The 21,045-nt window shown below is 34.7% G+C and overlaps 1 protein-coding gene across 3 annotated transcripts in view; it reads right to left on the reverse strand.

The window, feature by feature from the left end:
- Nucleotides 1-12,964: 12,964 nt before the first annotated feature.
- The window catches only part of SV2B (synaptic vesicle glycoprotein 2B), a 170,842-nt gene continuing 162,761 nt past the window's right edge, over nt 12,965-21,045 (reverse strand). For 2 of the 3 annotated variants that reach the window (XM_051981054.1, XM_051981055.1), the window contains exons 12-13: nt 20,650-20,809; nt 12,965-18,876 (exon numbers count right to left, since the gene is read on the reverse strand). In XM_051981054.1, the coding sequence (XP_051837014.1) occupies nt 18,693-18,876; nt 20,650-20,809 (344 nt within the window). In that variant the 3' untranslated portion in view covers nt 12,965-18,692. Of the gene's footprint in view, nt 18,877-20,645; nt 20,810-21,045 lie in introns of those variants that run through there. The other variant, XM_051981056.1, reaches the window with a different exon arrangement.

The raw sequence follows: 21,045 nt of genomic DNA on the forward strand, positions 1-21,045 counted from the left end.
TAGTTAAAGATATCATTCTGAAAAGTCTGAGGAGTACATGATTCAAAAAATATTAAGAATTCCTTACATCGTGCTTTTAGTAATCTCAAGTTATTCCCTAAAACAGAGTCCCATCTTTTTAAAATCTATTGTCTTCTGATGATGCTACGTAATTAAATCACAAAATACCACAGTTTACAAAACAGCAAAGTTGTGGGTTATCAAAGAATCATGAAGATGTTCACTGTGGGCCTATGAAGGCTGTGATCACACATAAATTTTAAAACCTACAAATTAATATTAGATTGCATTGTATTATTTTGTCAAACATTTCCCAATTATGTTTTGATCTGGTTCTGGCTACATTGGGAAGGTTTGCCCTGCAAGGCTATAAATTTGGCACTTCTGATATAAGTATCTGAAATAAATATCTGAAATATGTAGTGATGTAATATGATTTTGTGGTCCCCTGACTTTTTTTTTTGAGAGGGTGGGGAGCTTTTGTTCTAACAGTAAGTCAGTAAATCCTAAATCTTCTGGTTTTGGAGTCTGCCTCAGGAAACTCCCACACCCAGTCTGTCTGATTCTGAATAGACCATTCCTCAATTCATTGCTGACTGATAATCTTGTCAATGGGAACCAAGTTCTAGAGACACTCCTCAATTCATTGCTGGCTGTCAGATAGATAATCTCTTGGTCAGTGATAACCAAATTTCAGAGACCACTCCTCTGGGACATAGAATTAGTAGTCAATGATAGAAAGCTGAATAAAGGGGTCTCCTCTCTCTCTTAGGACTTTGCTACTTTCTTTTGGAATTTAGCCTACTTGCAATTGGCATTATAATTACAATAAACTTTGCCAGTTGATAAGGAAATGGACTCAAGCCCACAAATTCTTTTGAGACATCTTGTGACATCGGTCTGTGACCTCAAACTTTTGGGATTCCCTTCACAACCTCAAGAGTAGTCCTGTCATGTAATAGGAACAAGGGATGGATAGCTTTTGTGCCCCATTAGTATTCATAAAAAATGAAATGATCTAGTAAAAGGTCCCTGAAATATTAGGTTTATTTTCTGTCAAGCCAATTTATGGGAGGACATGATTACAGAATGAGAAAGTTGATGGGTTATAATCTGTACTATTGAAGAGAATATAATATTTACACTGATTTCACAATTTCACTGATGCATTGAAGATCCTGGATCAAATGACCTAATATTTTAAGTCTGGCAGTATAATGTTGGGCAAGAGATTTAACCTGAGTCAGTTGTTGTGAGGGACAAGTTAACTAATATATAAAGGAATTTTCAAACTGTACAGGTCTTTCTAAATGTTAGCTATTATTGTTATCATCTTCAAAATCATTACTATTATTATTATTTCATCTACTGTGACATAAAGAAGACTTAGGGCGTCATTTCAAAAGATCCCTTTCCATTTAATGTAATATAGCTTCGAAGAGAGACAGCAATAATTGTAAGGTCCTCTGACTTTAGAGGGCTTCTGTTCTAATAATGTCAGTGATTCTAAGCCAGACTTTGGAATCTGTGACCAAGGCCACCCACACCCAACCTGAGAATTCTAAAGTCTCATGATAGTCCCACAAATCAAACTCCTGAGACAGTAGTGAATCGACTACTACTCAATTCATTACTAACTGTCAGATGGATAATCTGTTGGTCAGGGATAGTCAGATTCCAGAGACCTCTCCTCAGTTCTACCTCTGGGCCATAAATAAGCATATCTAGAACATGAAGAACTAGATAAATGTATCTCCTTGTTTCTGTTTCTTTGCTAAATTTTCTTGGAATTTAGACTGCTTAAATTGGCATTACAATTACAAAAAACTGTCCCTTGACTTTAAATGGGTTCAAGCCTGCAAATTCTTTGGACACCAATCTATGACCTCCAACCTGCTGGGGTCCCTTCCAACTTCAACAAATTCTCAAATTCTAAGGTCCTGGAAAAGTGCATAAACCCTCACAGTACAATGATATAAATATCACACATTTGCTTTTAACTATCTGACTTATCAAAGACCAACTCAATGATTTTGTTGTTAATGGAGGAAAGAGAATAAATGTTTAACACGTACCTATTTGTCAAGCATTGTACTAAACACTTTACAAATATTATTTCCTTTGGCTCACACAACAACGCCATAAGGAAGATATTATTCTTATTCACATTTAGACTTAAGAAAACTCAAGAAGTTAATTACTTGCCCCAGCTAATAAGTATCTAGAAGTTGTATTTAAACTCTCATTTTCCTGGCTCCGGGTCTACCACTCTACTGTCCCACTTAGCTGCCTCTAATTCTCTTAATAGAGATTTTCCACAAGTATATATTTATATTTTTTACATTATAGAGGACAACAAATTTACATTATGGTACATAAAAATCAATAACATGTTTACGTGAAATTCTCATGTCTATCTTATACTATTCACAGAAAGAGCTTCCCTAGAGGATCTAAGTAAACAGAGAGGAAAATAAACCAGAAATAGAAAAAGGCCTGACAGAGGCCATTACGAGTGGCAATAGAAAGAAGATGTCACTAAAAAGCAAGAACTAAGAAATGGAGCATTATGGGGGCAGGATATGATCATGGTGATGAGATTGCATATTTGTTGAATGATCATTGGATTTAGAATTGATTTAATCTTAGAAATAATGAAGTATATTTACAAACTTCATATTATATATTCATATTCATATATTATAAATAATGAAATTATTATTATGAAGAAACTGAAGCCCATAGAAAGGAAACATCCAAAATAACAAGAAGCAGAGAGCAGAATTGTTTCTTCTGGATTCAAATTCAGTACTTTTCACAACCACAAAAAAAAAAAGTTGTATGATGGAAAAAGGAAATATGAATACATGAATCCAAGATGGCAAAATCAAGGTCTAAAGTCAGGGTCTCAGAGCAAATGAGAGGGAATGTATAAGGTGCAGAGATTTAGGTGACAAACTCAACTCAAATCCAGAAATGCAAATAGGATAAGAAAAAGCAGAAGGAAATTCAGACTAATTATATGAACAAGGGCCAGAAGACAGCTTGCTATTTTTCATAATTTTAGTTGTGTCCAACTCTTTGTGACCTCATTTGGGGTTTTATTGGCAAAAATATTGGAGTGATTTGCCATTTCCTTCTCTAGAAGATTTTATGGATGAGGAACTGGAGCAAACAAAGTTGAGTGACTTGTTCAGGGTCACACAGCTAGTATGTATCTAAGAGCAAATTTGAATCAAGAAGAATCTTTCTGAATTTAAGTCTGCCACTCTATCTACTGCATCACCTGTCTCCCCTACTTCTCTGTCCCTGTAAACAACTGAATTCAAACTAGACATGAAGTAATAGGTAAAAAATAGACTCCAGACAGAAAGTGGGAACAGAATTTCAGAGGTTAGTATAGGCAAGGTATATTACAAAGTCCACACAACAGCATAACCAGACTTGATTCTAGATTAGGAAAAAGGGGAAGGAATTGTCCTTGGTCCTGATTTGGAACAGCTTTCTCAATGGGACAGATAGTGGCTGGTAAGTATTTTGTTGATCAAAGACAGGATTCTTCCCACAAATACATATTAATAGACATGGTATCATAATTTGGGAGCAATGTTTATCAGATAATACATCAGATTTATAACACAAGGATAAATTATAGTTAGTATTCAACTCAAGGCCTATTGTGCTGTCCATTACCTGAGGCATCCAGAGAAATCAGTCCAACTCCAGGGGATATTCATTTATGGGAACTGAACTCACACCTCTCTCCTTTACCACTTTATGCCCCCAGGCTATCCCTTAACTGCTGAGGATTCCCTAGTAAAGCATCTTGCTAACACAGAATCCTACAATTCACACTTTTCCCAAACTTATTAGTAATGACCCCTTTTGGACATCTTCCTTCAAGATTTATTCCATGTCTCATCTGTTAATCTTTAGTGAACCAGTTCATAAAAAGTGTTGTCAAAAAAGATTTTTATTTTAAAAGACTACCAAGATATCATGTTTTATCGCAAAGAATGATCTCTAGTGGTAAAAACTCAAGCTATGATTTAAAGAGAGAAAAGTTCAACAAGTAATTATTTATTAATAAACATTTATTAGACAAACATTTATTGACTATATACTATTTGCAAAGGATTATGCTAATCACAAAAAGAAATAAAAAGACAAGTAAGATTTAGTCCCTGTCCTCAATAAGTTTTGAGAGAGGTAGAAGAGGTAGAAGAGATTATAGAATCATAGCTTTAGTATTGGAAGTAATTTTAGAGGTCTTCAAGTCCCAATGAGCAAACTGAAAGGCAGAGAAGCTAAGCACTTGACAAGGCTCATATAGCTAGTAAGCATTTGAGATGGAATTTGAACTGGGATCTTTCTAACCTCATAGCCAGTGTACAGTGTATTATACATACACAAATAACCAAAATACAAAAGAAAATGTCCATAAAGAAAATGCAAAAACAATTTATTTGGGGTTCAGAGGATAGAGATGTTATTTGTAATGGAAGGGGAAACAGAAGGCATCATGGCGGGAAATGGCTTTTGAACTAGACATTCAGCAGGTAGAAAAAAAATAGAATGAGACATTTCAGAGAAAAGGGACCATGATATATGTAAAATTATCAGATAAGCAGAACAGAACAAGTCTACATACATTTACAGATATATGACATTGCATGAATCTAAGATGGCAAAACCATGGTCCAAATATGTTGAGGGACAGATCAATTCTCTGAGAGCCTCTTCAGCAATGTGAATCATAACATCTTAAGGAGTTGCAGGGTAGCCTTTGCTGACACAGGTGTTGCGGAGTGGGAATGAGATAAATTGGAGGCAGAGGAAAGAGGGGAGAGGTCAAAGAGTGCAATGGCTTCTCAGTCAGAGAGGTCAGAGAATAGCAACTGCCTCTCAGTCTCCTTGTATTATCCTCTCACAATAGGAAATCTATTCTGAGTTGGACCTCCAGAAGCCACTGTCAGGTGGCTCCCATGTATTTCAACAGCTCTCCCATTTATTCCAACACAAATTTAAGCCTAGGCCAAATCAGTGTAGATTAGACCGGGAAAAGCAGGCAGAGTTGAAGATTGATTCTGTTGAAAGCATAAACCTTTCATAGCATCAAACCTTCATTCCTGTGTCATGATAGAACTCAGGAAATATGTATTAAAAACAAAAAATATTAGTGAGACTAAGAATAGAAAGCGAGGGAAAATTATTAGGCAGCCAATACAATAGAAATCTTCAAGGAAAAGAGGAAAATGGGGTCTTTCCAAAAAAAAAAAATAGGAAGTCCCATCAGACAACTAATCACAGGTAAAAAACATGGTGATACTACAAGGAGGCTCACAAGTTGCCACTAACTAGTGACTACTTTCTCACCGTATAAGTAAAAAATATCTTAGCAGAAATAGTCAGGGGAAATAAATAAAATTTTCCTCTTCAGATCTTGTTTCCATATTATCCTTGTCCATCTTTATTTAATGATTTATCTTTGTTTTGTTTTTCTCTTTGGAGCTGTTCCCAATTTCCCTTCTCAGTGTGGTTATTTGTTTCATAGACAATAACATCAGGAATAAGGAAAGTGGATCCTGCATAATGTACTTGTTTTGTAAAACCTTTCAAGATGAAATTGATTTCTATTATTCATTGTATTAGGCCTCCCAACAACTTCTTGAAGTGAGATGCTCTTCCTGTTTGGATTGTCACCTACCTCTCACTCTTTTGCAGATATAACTCTTTGCACAGAATTCTGCAGCTGAAAGGTCCTTAGTAAAAACTGAGGTGCTGAGCAGCTAAATGGATTCTTCTTTATTTTGAAGGGAAATGGAAAGGGAATGAGCATTTATTAAATCTCCACTATGTGCCAAGCGCTGTGATAAGCACTTTTCAAATATTTCATTCAAGCCTCATAACAACCCTGGGAGGGTGGATGTTATTATGATTCCCATTTTGCAGTTGAGGAAACTGAGCAGAGAGTAACTTATCCTGGCTTATATAATTAGTAAGTGTCTAGGATCAGACTATCCACTATATCAGCTAAATTCATTAATTGTCACAACCCCTTTTAGAAAATTTGTGGACAAGAGATGCACAAACTGGGCAAGAATCTATCCATAGGATTTAAATCACTGGAGAGAAAATATACAGAATCACAGAATTTTTGAGAGTTTGTTAGCAGCCACTATTTCTAATCAAGTCATGTATTGAAGGAATAGTTCAAATAGTTCAGCTTCTCCTTAAAGCCCTTAAAGGAGGGATATTCCACTACCATCAGGGGCAGTCCATTTAGAAAGCTCTGTTGGGAAAGTTTTCCTGATGTCAAACAAATTTGCCTCATTGTCACATGCACTCATTGTTCCTGGGTTTTTTTTTTTTTTTAGACCTAATAAAACAAGTCTAACCCCTCTTCTATATGACCATCCTTTAATTTACTGAAGCTATCATGTCCTTTCTGAGCATTCTCCAGATTAAATGCACCCACATCAATAAGAACAGAAATGCATTATAGTTCATCTCTATGGAATGCCACAAGTCAAATGTATCATGAACATACAAACCACCACAACCCCATTTCTCACCTGTGACACTTTATTATCCCTCCCATCCTATGTATTTGAATAAATTCATAGAATGAGAAAAGCTTCCATAAAGAAATATTTACAGTTTTCTAGGCCATTAGGCAAACTGTTTTTAGAGAACAGCTCACTCTTTCACCCTAGTACTCTCCAGGGTTCAGGACAAATGCTTGAATGCCTTCTGGAAAAATCTGCCCTTTATCATAAACAGTCTTCAAAACACGAAGAAACAAAATTCAACTTTTCACATTAGAAATATTCTTTCACAGGCATGTCAATATTGAGGGATCAGGAGCCCAGGCTTAGTAAACAACCTTTTTTCTTAAGATAGCTAGAATGTTATATTTTTTTCTGAGGAATTGCTGCCCTCTGTTGGCGGATTCAATTTACTTCAAGAAAGGAAGCAGAGATTTTTGTATAATTTAGTACCAGCCTCACAACCAATTAGTTCTTTGCCTACAATCACTATTAGCCCTGGAGATTTTCACTAATCATACGGATTCATCAGACTGAATAGGAAGCACCAATTCATAGAAACATAGGGTTGATTTAGAGCCAGAAGGTGTCTTACAGGTGACATTTTGCAGATGAAGAATTTAGGCCCAGAAAACTGAAAAAACTATAAAATTATAGGTAGCAGAACCAGTGTGCAAATTCAGGCTTTTTTGACTTCAAATTCACTATAAAAAGAAACTACCATTGTAGAACAAAATCCATTGTTATCGGGTCAGTGGTTCCCATCTTCCCAAGGATTAACATCCTCTCCTCTATGATGACCCTGTAAAGCAGATATTAACCACCTGGCATGTTGAAGTCACCTGAAACATATTAAAATATAATTGGGAATATTTAACAAAATAAAAATACAAAACACCATAAATAATGTTAATATGTAACTTCTAATTTAATATGTAGTTTACAGAGATCCTTATGTATAGTATTATAGTCTCATTCTTGTTTGAGTTTGACCCTATTACTCTAGAGGGTATTACCATAAAATTATAATTTTGCTTCTGTTATGATATCTGTAGAGGGAGCATGGGAATAGTGGGTTGAGAGCTGGCAAGTACATAGGAAGTTCTGGGGTCAATTTTTACTTTTCACCTATACTGGCTGTATGACTCTGGACAAGTTAATGTCCCCAAGAAACGCTCTAAGGCTATAAGCTGCAGAAAAAGTACTGACTTCCATTGTGCAATGGAGGTTTCTTCAGCTAAGACTTTCCCATCTCATAAAATCCCTGTCCCTTAATAATATTCTGATGGACTGGAAGCATCTGTAAACAGAATCTCATTTATTCTCATGGAACATTTTACATGCTTGGAGAATTGAAATCAATAAAGATAGAAAATATAAGGAAATTATTAGCCATTATTTTCTTCTAGTTTTTTAATAAATAAAAAGAATAATCTCAAAATACATTCCCACTTTCTATTTGACCATTAGATGAGGTCCAATTAAAGAAAATAAAACAAAAAATGAAACAAAAAGCAATTAAAGATTGAACTTGGCCATTTCATACATGCAGACCGAGCAGAGCAGACTGACATTGAAATAGTCCAGTAAATTGCACTACATTTGAAATTATTTACAGTGAAACCCACATTGAAGACAATTTGAGACCATGCTAGATTTTGTGGTTTTTTGGGCTGTTAGAATCTCTTTATACTCCACTCGCTGACTTCCCTTTCAAGACTCAAGAGCCATTGAAATGGCCAATGAAATTAATGAATTTGAGATAAAACAGTGCAAGACTGGAATGGGTATGTTTCCTACTGCATACACTCTAAAACACAAATGACTGTTGCTAATCACAAAGTAAAGGAGTTTTTCAACAAACAATGAAGTCCTCCAAGGCAAATATTCTCTCTCTTTCCTTGGATGTTTCATTAGTTAGCAACATCATTCAGAACATTTGCTGTGCATACAAAGCACTTTTTATAGATGATAAAGTCATTTACAAACTTACAAACTATTATATTCAGAGGGTTCATCTTTATTTACACAGCCCACAAACATAGCCATTTTCAGATTAGATTAACATTACAACTCAACAATTCAAGACTAGGAACAATTTTAAGACAAGAAAACTGTCCTATCCAGTCAGAGGACTGAGGCAACCAAAGTTGTAATGGTGCCTAAGAAAATTTTAGTATTGTAACTAACAAACCATTCTGAGCAGCTCAAGAATGATCAGCCAATTCTTCATATATTTTTCCATAGATGGCACCTCTGGCAATACCTCTGATATATTTTCCTTAGATACTACTTCTCCTAATACAGAGATAACTGATATAATGGAGCATCTCAGTTTTCCAACACTATTCCTTTGATCATCTTTCATTTAGCCTGAATGAATTATCTGAGTAGGAATAAGTAGAGGGGTTTGCAAGTATTCGTCCAAAAATCAAGTATATTTGGAAAGGTTTAGCTTATTACATCATCTCTTTTTCTATTCAACTAATTACATAGGGTATAGTGTCCAATATTTACAAAAAACAGTATCTAGAGTATTGGATTTAATGTCCTCCATCATCCAAATGGATCAAAACCCAAGATCTAATCTCAGGCAAAAATAGCCCAAAATATGCCCTCTAGCTCTTGATAAATTGAATATACAAGTCATTTTTAATATAGATATTTGAAATATTGCAAAAATTGGCAAATATATATACTATTAGTTGTTAGATACCTGCATCTTTTAAATTCTATTTTCAAATCCTAAAAAACAGGCTGTCCAAACTAGCTGATTATATATATTAAATACATTTCAAGATTTTTTTTATTTTATTCTACTCATGTCTTGTTTTTCATAGGCCCAAAGTCTCACCTTTTTTACTAGTACTCTCCAGGGTTCAGGACAAATGCTTGAATGCCTTCTGGAAAAATCTGCCCTTTATCATAAACAGTCTTCAAAACACGAAGAAACAAAATTCAACTTTTCACATTAGAAATATTCTTTCACAGGCATGTCAATATTGAGGGATCAGGAGCCCAGGCTTAGTAAACAACCTTTTTTCTTAAGATAGCTAGAATGTTATATTTTTTCTGAGGAATTGCTGCCCTCTGTTGGCGGATTCAATTTACTTCAAGAAAGGAAGCAGAGATTTTTGTATAATTTAGTACCAGCCTCACAACCAATTAGTTCTTTGCCTACAATCACTATTAGCCCTGGAGATTTTCACTAATCATACGGATTCATCAGACTGAATAGGAAGCACCAATTCATAGAAACATAGGGTTGATTTAGAGCCAGAAAGTGTCTTACAGGTGACATTTTGCAGATGAAGAATTTAGGCCCAGAAAACTGAAAAAACTATAAAATTATAGGTAGCAGAACTAGTGTGCAAATTCAGGCTTTTTTGACTTCAAATTCACTATAAAAAGAAACTACCATTGTGGAACAAAATCCATTGTTATCGGGTCAGTGGTTCCCATCTTCCCAAGGATTAACATCCTCTCCTCTATGATGACCCTGTAAAGCAGATATTAACCACCTGACATGTTGAAGTCACCTGAAACATATTAAAATATAATTGGGAATATTTAACAAAATAAAAATACAAAACACCATAAATAATGTTAATATGTGACTTCTAATTTAATATGTAGTTTACAGAGATCCTTATGTATAGTATTATAGTCTCATTCTTGTTTTGAGTTTGACCCTATTACTCTAGAGGGTATTACCATAAAATTATAATTTTGCTTCTGTTATGATATCTGTAGAGGGAGCATGGGAATAGTGGGTTGAGAGCTGGCAAGTACATAGGAAGTTCTGGGGTCAATTTTTACTTTTCACCTATACTGGCTGTATGACTCTGGACAAGTTAATGTCCCCAAGAAACGCTCTAAGGCTATAAGCTGCAGAAAAAGTACTGACTTCCATTGTGCAATGGAGGTTTCTTCAGCTAAGACTTTCCCATCTCATAAAATCCCTGTCCCTTAATAATATTCTGATGGACTGGAAGCATCTGTAAACAGAATCTCATTTATTCTCATGGAACATTTTACATGCTTGGAGAATTGAAATCAATAAAGATAGAAAATATAAGGAAATTATTAGCCATTATTTTCTTCTAGTTTTTTAATAAATAAAAAGAATAATCTCAAAATACATTCCCACTTTCTATTTGACCATTAGATGAGGTCCAATTAAAGAAAATAAAACAAAAAATGAAACAAAAAGCAATTAAAGAGTGAACTTGGCCATTTCATACATGCAGACCGAGCAGAGCAGACTGACATTGAAATAGTCCAGTAAATTGCACTACATTTGAAATTATTTACAGTGAAACCCACATTGAAGACAATTTGAGACCATGCTAGATTTTGTGGTTTTTTGGGCTGTTAGAATCTCTTTATACTCCACTCGCTGACTTCCCTTTCAAGACTTAAGAGCCATTGAAATGGCCAATGAAATTAATGAATTTGAGATAAAACAGTGCAAGACTGGAATGGGTATGTTTCCTATTGCATACACTCTAAAACACAAATGACTGTTGCTAATCACAAAGTAAAGGAGTTTTTCAACAAACAATGAAGTCCTCCAAGGCAAATATTCTCTCTCTTTCCTTGGATGTTTCATTAGTTAGCAACATCATTCAGAACATTTGCTGTGCATACAAAGCACTTTTTATAGATGATAAAGTCATTTACAAACTTACAAACTATTATATTCAGAGGGTTCATCTTTATTTACACAGCCCACAAACATAGCCATTTTCAGATTAGATTAACATTACAACTCAACAATTCAAGACTAGGAACAATTTTAAGACAAGAAAACTGTCCTATCCAGTCAGAGGACTGAGGCAACAAAGTTGTAATGGTGCCTAAGAAAATTTTAGTATTGTAACTAACAAACCATTCTGAGCAGCTCAAGAATGATCAGCCAATTCTTCATATATTTTTCCATAGATGGCACCTCTGGCAATACCTCTGATATATTTTCCTTAGATACTACTTCTCCTAATACAGAGATAACTGATATAATGGAGCATCTCAGTTTTCCAACACTATTCCTTTGACCATCTTTCATTTAGCCTGAATGAATTATCTGAGTAGGAATAAGTAGAGGGGTTTGCAAGTATTCATCCAAAAATCAAGTATATTTGGAAAGGTTTAGCTTATTACATCATCTCTTTTTCTATTCAACTAATTACATAGGGTATAGTGTCCAATATTTACAAAAAACAGTATCTAGAGTATTGGATTTAGTGTCCTCCATCATCCAAATGGATCAAAACCCAAGATCTAATCTCAGGCAAAAATAGCCCAAAATATGCCCTCTAGCTCTTGATAAATTGAATATACAAGTCATTTTTAATATAGATATTTGAAATATTGCAAAAATTGGCAAATATATATACTATTAGTTGTTAGATACCTGCATCTTTTAAATTCTATTTTCAAATCCTAAAAAACAGGCTGTCCAAACTAGCTGATTATATATATTAAATACATTTCAAGATTTTTTTTATTTTATTCTACTCATGTCTTGTTTTTCATAGGCCCAAAGTCTCACCTTTTTTACTATTATTTTCCAGGTGACTTTCCAAAAGTGATTTGAATGAAATGAGTTTATGCTTTAAGCTCATTCATTATTTTACATAGAAATGCTGGACACATTATACAAGTGTTTGTATTCACATTATATATGAATCCCTTCCTCTCTTCTCTTTATCATCTTTGTAGGGAGAAGGGGAGTTTAATGTAGACCTCTTCTATATTCACAATACCTTCCAACAACTTTTTTTGATCCAACACTTGGATTTCACTAAAAGATTCATCTCATCTCATCCTGACAATAAGCAGGACAATGGATTGTACACTTTTCCCTCAGTCCAAATTCCAAATCACATTTCAATGACATCTTCATTATCATAGTTTTTAAATCATTTGTAATGTAGTTTGATATCACAACAAGTATTTGAGTGGAAAAATTGCATTTAAAGCCGCTGTTACATGGGATAGCAATAACTTAAATAAGTGAATTCTTCCTTTGTATATTTACTGAATCTCTCAAAAGAACATAAGTTCCTTAAGAGTGGGGATTTATTTGTTTATTGTCAGTTTTCTCAACAACTAACGGTGCCTGGCACATAATTTGAACTTCATAAGTGTTTGTTTAATTATAGTATATAACACCCCATTAATTTGGACAAAGATTAAATTGGTGACAAAACTTCATTTTTAAGTTGTTTGGGTTTGGGGGTTTTGTTGTATTTTTTTTTAAAGAAATGTTGTTTTACTTTGCTTTGTTTTGCTTTCAAGAACTTAGGGTGGCTGAACCAAGGCCAAGAAAAATAGTGACCTAGTAGAATACCTAAAGGTAAATGCTGAATGAATTTTTTATTGGTAATGAGATATTAGTATGTTTATTTTTTGTAAAAAAAAAAAAAAAGAGGTTCTTGAAGAGTTTAATAATTCTCAAGTAGTTTTTAAAACTTCTCCTTTTTATTTTGCTTATACTGTCAATTTATCTGACCATTCTTTTTCTTTCCATAGATGGGTATGGCAAAGGCAAGCTTCAGTTTAGCCCCTATTAGAATGATCATAAATTCATATTTCTTTTTAGCTTGAATTACTGATATTTTATTACATTAGAGATGGAAGGCTGTGCATTTCTTTTTGAATGTAAACTCCTTGTCATATACCCCCATCAGGAATGTCAGCTGAGAGAAATCGAACTAACCCACTTGTTTCAAAATACATATTTCCACATTCACATTGATAGAGAACAGATGAGGGGATCTTGTTTTTTCTTTTACTGAATACACATCCATGCTTTTGAAAATATTGTAATATGTTTAAGACATGCAAACCACAGTCTAGGGCAATCTAAATGTGTTTTTGAGGAAAGGAAGGTTTTGAAATGGATGGTATATTCTCAATTTGCTATGTACATGCCTCACTACTCAGTAATAATTAAATATTTTAACACATTTTACTTTTTTATTTAACCTCTGTAACTAACTTCTCTGGCATTTCCTGATTTGTCTCTGTGGAAACCTCACTGTAAGCACAAAAGCATGCATCTAAATTCTATACCCTATCTCTGTACATTAAAGAGAATTTGCTTAAAGCACGTCTCAAATTCAAAAGCTGCATCAACTTGACATATTCCCAGACTGTCCTGTGGGCTGTGTCTCATATAATATCCCAAAACATGTAACGTCCTCTGTATCAAAAAAAGCCAAAAAAAGGTGGAGAGAAGAAGGTAGTTTAAAGGAGAATAAGCAATACATATTGTGATAAGTAGTATCAATATGAGGTCAGTTATTTTTTATTTTACTTTTCCTTCAAAATCTTGTTTTTTATTCTGTTCAAAGTACAATTTCTAAAACAAAGAATTCTTATGATATTATTAATAAGTCAGACTGTTAGTTTTGTGGTGTCTAATACTCTCCATCACTTCCTATGGACACAATAGTTAAGGAGAAGTTGAGGCAAGGATATTTAGAAGTAAGTGATATCACTTTAAATTTCAATAATAAATGTAATGTACAATCAAAAAGTTATGACTACAGATTTCTGACCATGTGTAAATCAAATTCTCTGTCAATCACTAATCTAAAATCTTTAGTACTTTCACTGAAGTCTACAGGTCCACAACTAGAAAAAAATTTGAAAGGTATGGATGGGAAAGAAAGAAATATGCCCAACACAAAAAAACTCAATTTTGGTTAATAACACTACTATCAACTCTTAATGTCTCTACTATAGGTATGAGATGCACTAATATATTTTTCAGCCAATTCAGAAGGGTTATGGCCTATTAGATATACATGCATATATTATATAGCTTTATGTATAGCTATATGCAAACTACCTGGCTTTATTTATGCGGGACTTATGCTGAGAGAATTTTCACTACCACTTTAACATATTTTGTGTTATCAAATAATCTTAAGATAATTTGTCATAACTGTATAAGCAGATAAGAAAAAGGCAATATATTACAAATGTGTGTCTATATATTCTGGTTAGTTTAAGGAGGGGAAAAATTCTTCTCAACAACTAGAGTTTTACAAAAAGCTACTTTAGTAGAGAGGTCACTATCAATGGAGATTTTGAAGAAAAGGATAGATGACAACTCTTTGGGAATAATATAAAGATGATTTCTGTGTAAGTTTGGATTAGACTACATGATTTATGAAGTCCTTTCCAACTCTCTGAAATTCTATTGTTTTCAGAGGGGGTTTAACCTGAGGTTGACCAACTATTTTAGGAAGAAATGGGGAGATAACTATAGTTCATTATTATTGATTTCCTTTATAATCTATGCACTTTATTTTATAGACTTAAAAATATGACTCTGAGATGGGGTCGATGAGCTTCACCAGATTGCCCAAAGGATCCATGACACAAAAATAGTTAAGAACGTCTTTTCTAAGGAAATGATTTATCTTGAATTAATGTATTTTCATTTCTAACTCTACACTTTATCTTTTATCTAATTATGAACTGCCTTCCAATAATCCTCTGCACTCCCACCCTCTGTCGGACCTACTAATCAATGGTCTAGATCCATCTATTTGAAAAATAAAATGTTTCAGTGAGTAACAAAAAAAAAAAAAATTGAGAAACTGTAGTGAAGGGATAGAGTACTAGACTTGCTACCAGAAAGACCGTAAGTTCAAACTCAACCATAATCATTTATTAGCTGTGTACCCCAGACAAATTACTTGATCTCAGGCTACTTCAGTTTGCTCTTCTGTAAAATTAAATAAATAAATAAGATGGCATTTATAAAGGATTTGGCAAACCTAAAGCACAACATTAATGCTAGAAATTGCTATTATTGCTATCTATCTTATCTGTGTTGATATAGGGAATCAAATTCTGGCAAACTAAACTGAGAAGAAGAGAATCCTCAGAGTGCCATCTGTTTTCAGCAAACTTTAATTAATTGGAGAAGCCTATAGGTGTTTATTAGCTCTATGAGGTCTAGAAATTGACATTTTACAATTACTACTCATGTGAACCCATCATCAAAAAATTTAGGAAACATTAAAGTTGCTAAAATCTCATTGCTTAAGGAATTTTGGGGTATGAAATCCAAGGTCCATTAATTAACAAAAATCTGAGAAAAAAAATTGAACAAATCTAAGAAGATATTGTTAAAGACTGTGAATAAGAGAATATCTGTGGTTTGTCTCATGTGAAAAGTTCACAAAGTTAAGTACTGCTGTTTTCAGTAAAAATCAATTGTCTGAATTCAGCCCTATAAAGTGTTAAAATATCCTAATGAAGTTTCCAAAAAACCCTATAATTTATTGGGGCAATTCTTTAAAATATTATTATCAGTCTAAACTAATTATTTAATGGCTTGGGGAACTCCTGCTGGTGCATCTGGGATTCTTATCTGTAATTTTATTGTTTAACAGGACTTGGGATTGGGGATGAGGAGCTAAGGGATTGACTCGTCATAGTCACAAAGCTAATATGTGTCAAGATGGTACATGATCCCAGGCATTTCTAATATTAAGACGGACTTTCCTCTATACAATGCTACCTCTGCTATTTCTAAAGAACAGAAAAATCATGAAAGGCATACCAGTTTTACTGTCAAAATATAGTCTCATACTATGCCCTTTTACATTTCCTTTTCTGACTAAAACAACAAAGAATCGATCAAGTTTTATTTAAGGGATTGCCTTGAAACCAATCATCTTCCCTAATGGTATGCCCTCCAGACGATGTTTAATGAATGCTATCCTTCTCAACCACCATGACAGCATGGGGAAAGTGGCTGAGCCACTGCTGGGTTATCCTTCATATTTAAAGGCTGTGGAAGACTAGGTGCACTGTTTATGGGGGACTCAGTGATGGATAGGATGAAAGTTGCACTTGGTTGGTTTGGGAGTTGGTTTAAGCAGCAATAGAAATGGTGCAGTGATGCCTATAAATTGAGAAGACAGAACTTGGAGAACTGACTAAAATTGAACCTAGAGCTATAACCACTGTTCCAGTACTCCCCCGTTCATCACTTTCAGGATCCAAAAGATCAATCATAAGTAGAAATACAGGATCCAACAGCCTGTGACTTCTTTAAGTGGGATTATCCATTAAACTGGTCTTCTACTGAAGACTTATATGACAGGAGTCATGGAAATCATGGGAATAGATGATCTTTCCTTATAAAGTTAGCCAAAACATTTTATATGTGGCAAATATTACTATATACATAAAATCTTTCATAAAAGAGGTAGCATTCACATTAGTTACACCCTATACACCATTAATAGCAGGGCAATTAACATGAAGTTACAAAATATATGAATGGGAAGCAGGGGGTGGAATAAGGTTTAAGATCATGTTGCTAGTGATGATGTGACTTCTTTCTTTGACATAAAATAAGAAGAAAAAGAAATCTTAGAATGGGAGTGTACATAGCGATAGGGCCAAGATCAAATAGAGAAGCAAAGAAAAGGCTGAAAAAGCTACACTCAAGAGAGTATTGAATGAGACAATCTCAAATTATCTCTAAATCTAAACAACTCGCTCCAAAACTGAAGACTTCTGAATAGTCAATGTAAATGCAGTTATTATTTTTACATGAGTAAGTATTCCTTATAGTAAATAATCACATTTATTTAACAGTCAGAGAGCACACTGCAAATCAATGTGCAAAATAAATGCTATGTATAATAAAGAGGCAACCATTCCATCTATGGCCCCTATTTCTATACAAGGTATCCAATATGATTAGTCACATCTAAGTTCTAGATTTAATCATTCCAGAACAACTTTCTTAAAATATTGAGTATTGGAAAACTGATTGAGTAAATATTCCATTCTCTCCTCCAACACTGGAAAGGCTTTGAATGAAAGAAATACAGGCAGGTAGTATTTGCACAGTAGCAATGCCTGCCCATGAGACATGTTCTCTTTTGACAGATGCTAACCTGGCTAACTGTTAAAATGATTGAAAGGAATCTACACTTTGTGAAAATTTGACCATTTTTTCACCCCATTGAATAGCGTGTTGTTATTGCCAACAAGATGATAGCCAAAGGTCACTGAACTCATTTTACTTTGAGTCCCAATAAGTGGTAAAAGTCAAATTCCGGTCATTAGGATCATATATTTGTATTTCATGGGTAATCTCTACAACATATAAAATTTAACTAATCCACCTATGCAGAGAAAAGTGCCTGGGTTAAATGGACTGTACAATATGAGCTTGCTAGTGCATCCTCTAGATAACAGGTTAAGTGGCTATAAAAAAGTGCTTACATTTCATTCCATCTGACCCATATCTACTGGTACCCCAAAACAATACCTTCCCAAATATGGGTGAAATGCTACTAAGCATCTCTAAATTCCATATTCTAGATTTTAATGTCCAAATACCCGCTTTTGACATGTCATTATATGTATACATTTGGTTTGCATCACCTTCTAATAAAACTAAATTAAAAATAAACTTCCCATCAATTATATTGGATTTTATAATTTCAATCTAATGAATAGAACAAAGATGGAGGACCATGGTCAATTTCAACAAATTCTATTCCAAATAGTTATATATTTGGTTCTGTTTGGGGGCATCTGGGATGCTTCTACATGAATTTTTAAAAGGAAATTGAAACAGGTAGCATTTTAAAATCTTTTAAAACACATACACACACTTTTCTCTCATATCAAAAATCAAAAAGATAGAATTAATTTTTAAAACAATTTGTTAACTTTTCTAACCTGACATAATCTGTGAAGGAGCCTAGCTGAAAAGTAATATTGAAATGCAAACCATGACTTATGCCTCATCTAAGAGAAAGAAGCAGAGATGGCCCCCTTCACTCCTGCACAGTATGTGCACTCACTGGAAGAGGAGACACTGTACCTTTACTCCCTGTGCCTTAGGCTAGGGAGACCTAAGGCACTGCACAAAGCTCTGTGTTCCTTTGGGTGGTTATCGGTTACCACCAAAACAATCCACTGAGGTCAGAGCATTCTCACAGTTGAAACTGGTCCTAAACTATGGGTCTCAAAATTAGCTTTTCTTCTCCTGTTATCTGAGATATCCACCAGAAAGTGATAAATAGCAAGAGTGGAGACATATCAATTTTCTTTGATATGTCTCTGCAGGTCTTTGCTTTTTCTCCAAGTTGTTCACATCAGGACTTGTTCTCGAGTCTCTGGCAATCGAAGGGCAATCAGGCCTCCCCCCACCAGAGAAGAAGAAGCCAAAAGTATGGGAACCACTTTGGTTATTCCTACAAAGGAAGCAAAGATGGAATTTCCCAAGATGGCCCCGAATTTGCAGATGCCATTGAGGATACCAAAAGCTGTTGCTCTGTAGAGAAAAGAAAAGAACAAAAGTAAACCAGAGTAGAAGAGAGCTAGACATGATGACATTAGATATAATTGAGCGATCTTATAACCTCTGTCACTAACTACAAATGTGATTTTAAACCAGTTAACATTCTTGGGCCTCAGCTTTGTTATTTGTAAAATGGGGGGGGGGGGTTCAGGGATTTCTGAACTTTTAAAATTAAAGTCTTGTGTACTTTATTTTATTCATTTAAAAGTATTCTAAGGAGGATTCCATAGACTTGAGCAGACTACCAAAAGTTTTTATTAAAAAAAAAAAAAGATTAAAAACTCCTGGATTCAAATACATTCTCTGGGGTTCCATCTAGTTCTAAATAAATGATCCTATGGTTCCTGTTTATTATTCTCAAGATAAGAAATTTACAGCAGGAAAAAAAACCTCCTGATTTAGAATACAAGTTGAAAGGAAGAACAATAATCTCCTGTGGGTGACTGAGAGCTGAGTTTTTATAAGATGTAAATAGGCCAGTGACCAAGTTTGGACAATTTTAGGCCATTAAGAAAGAATGTTAGAGAGCCTTAGGGATATGGAAAACTGAATGTACTTCTCCCTTTTAGTTTCTACTTACATTTGACATCACATCTATTTTCTTTTTTATTGTTACTTAGTCATTTTCAGTCATGACTCTTTCTGACCCCTTTGGGGGTTTTCTTGGCAAAGATACTTAAGAGGTCTGCCATTTCCTTCTCCAGCTCATTTTACAGATAGGGAAACTGAGGCAAACGAAGTGATAGGGTAACAGTAAATATTTGAGGCTGGATTTGAACTCGGGTCTTTCTGACTCTAAGTCCAATGCTTTACCTACTTGGTCTCCTAGCCACTCACTTTCTTTCTAATAGCAATTCTGGCCTATAGAGTACATAAAAAACTATGCATACTAAGTGGCTGTTTTTGGTGGGCAAAAAAGAAATAAGAGCTGCAGAAAGTGATAACAGGAGATAGAGATAAATGGTCTCCCAACTTCCTCTAGCTCCTATACTCTCCTGGGACAGAGGGTTGACCTTGTCCCTTGGGACCAAGAATCTTCCTTGACCTCTAATTCTAGTAAAATTCCTGCACTCTGACAAGTAGAGATCCAGGCTGATTCACCCATTAATGTACTTGTTACCTGACCATCCAATGGCTAACATTTATATAGCACTTCAAGATTTCCAAAGTACTTCATGTAGTAATCTCATTTGTTCCTCACAACAATGCTGAAAGGTAGGTGCTACTACTGTCTTCACTATTTTATAGATCAGACACTTAGATCATCTGAAGTTAAGTGATCCACCCATGGTCACACAGCTAGTAAATATCTGATGCAAAATTTGAAGTCAGTTCAAAAAACTCAGTTATTATGATGAATATGGAAATATGATTGGAAGAATTGCACATGCTTAATTTGTACTAAGCACATATTGTTTGCTGTCTTGAGGAGGAAGGAGAAGAGGAAAAAAAATTAGAACACAAGAATTTGCAAAGGTGCATATTGAAAACTATCTTTTCATGTATTTGGAAAAATAAAATATTATTATTAGTTTTTAATAGTTATTTTTTGACACTGTGTTATCAGAGTTATCTAAGAGTTATTGTAATAAGGCAAGAGCTATGACACTTGAAGACATCTCCCTCTCTTCCTATCTCCTCTCATTCCCCTTGAATTTCTTCCCCCTTCTCTAGCTGTACTTGATCACAGCAAGACAAAAACGAAGCTCAGGAGACAAGCACTAGAGTACCCAGAGGAGTACTCACCTTTTGTTGGTGGGATATAGCTCCACTGTAATCACATCCAGAGCATTCCAGGCAGCAATGCTGGCCCCGCAGAACAGGCACTGCCAGCCAATCATGGCAGACTCGCTGTTGCCAAAAAATAGGAAAAAGCAGCAGACTGCCGATATCAGCATGGAGCCACCTTGAAGGGAGCCAAAAGAGAGAAGTATGGTATCAATATCTTCAGCCAAATTCTCAACCAACCACTTAAATTCAGAAATATACTTCAAGAAAAGTTAATCCCTTCCATGAACTAATCTTTAAACCAAGGAAAAGATCAGGAAGGAAACACAATGGTAAACTATGTTGTCCATTTTCACTCATCATGACCTCATTTGGGGTTTTCTTGGCCAAGATACAAGAGAGTGGTTTGCCATT

This window comes from Antechinus flavipes, chromosome 2 (genome assembly GCF_016432865.1).
Source record: "Antechinus flavipes isolate AdamAnt ecotype Samford, QLD, Australia chromosome 2, AdamAnt_v2, whole genome shotgun sequence".
In the NCBI taxonomy this organism is placed as follows: Eukaryota; Metazoa; Chordata; class Mammalia; order Dasyuromorphia; family Dasyuridae; genus Antechinus; species Antechinus flavipes.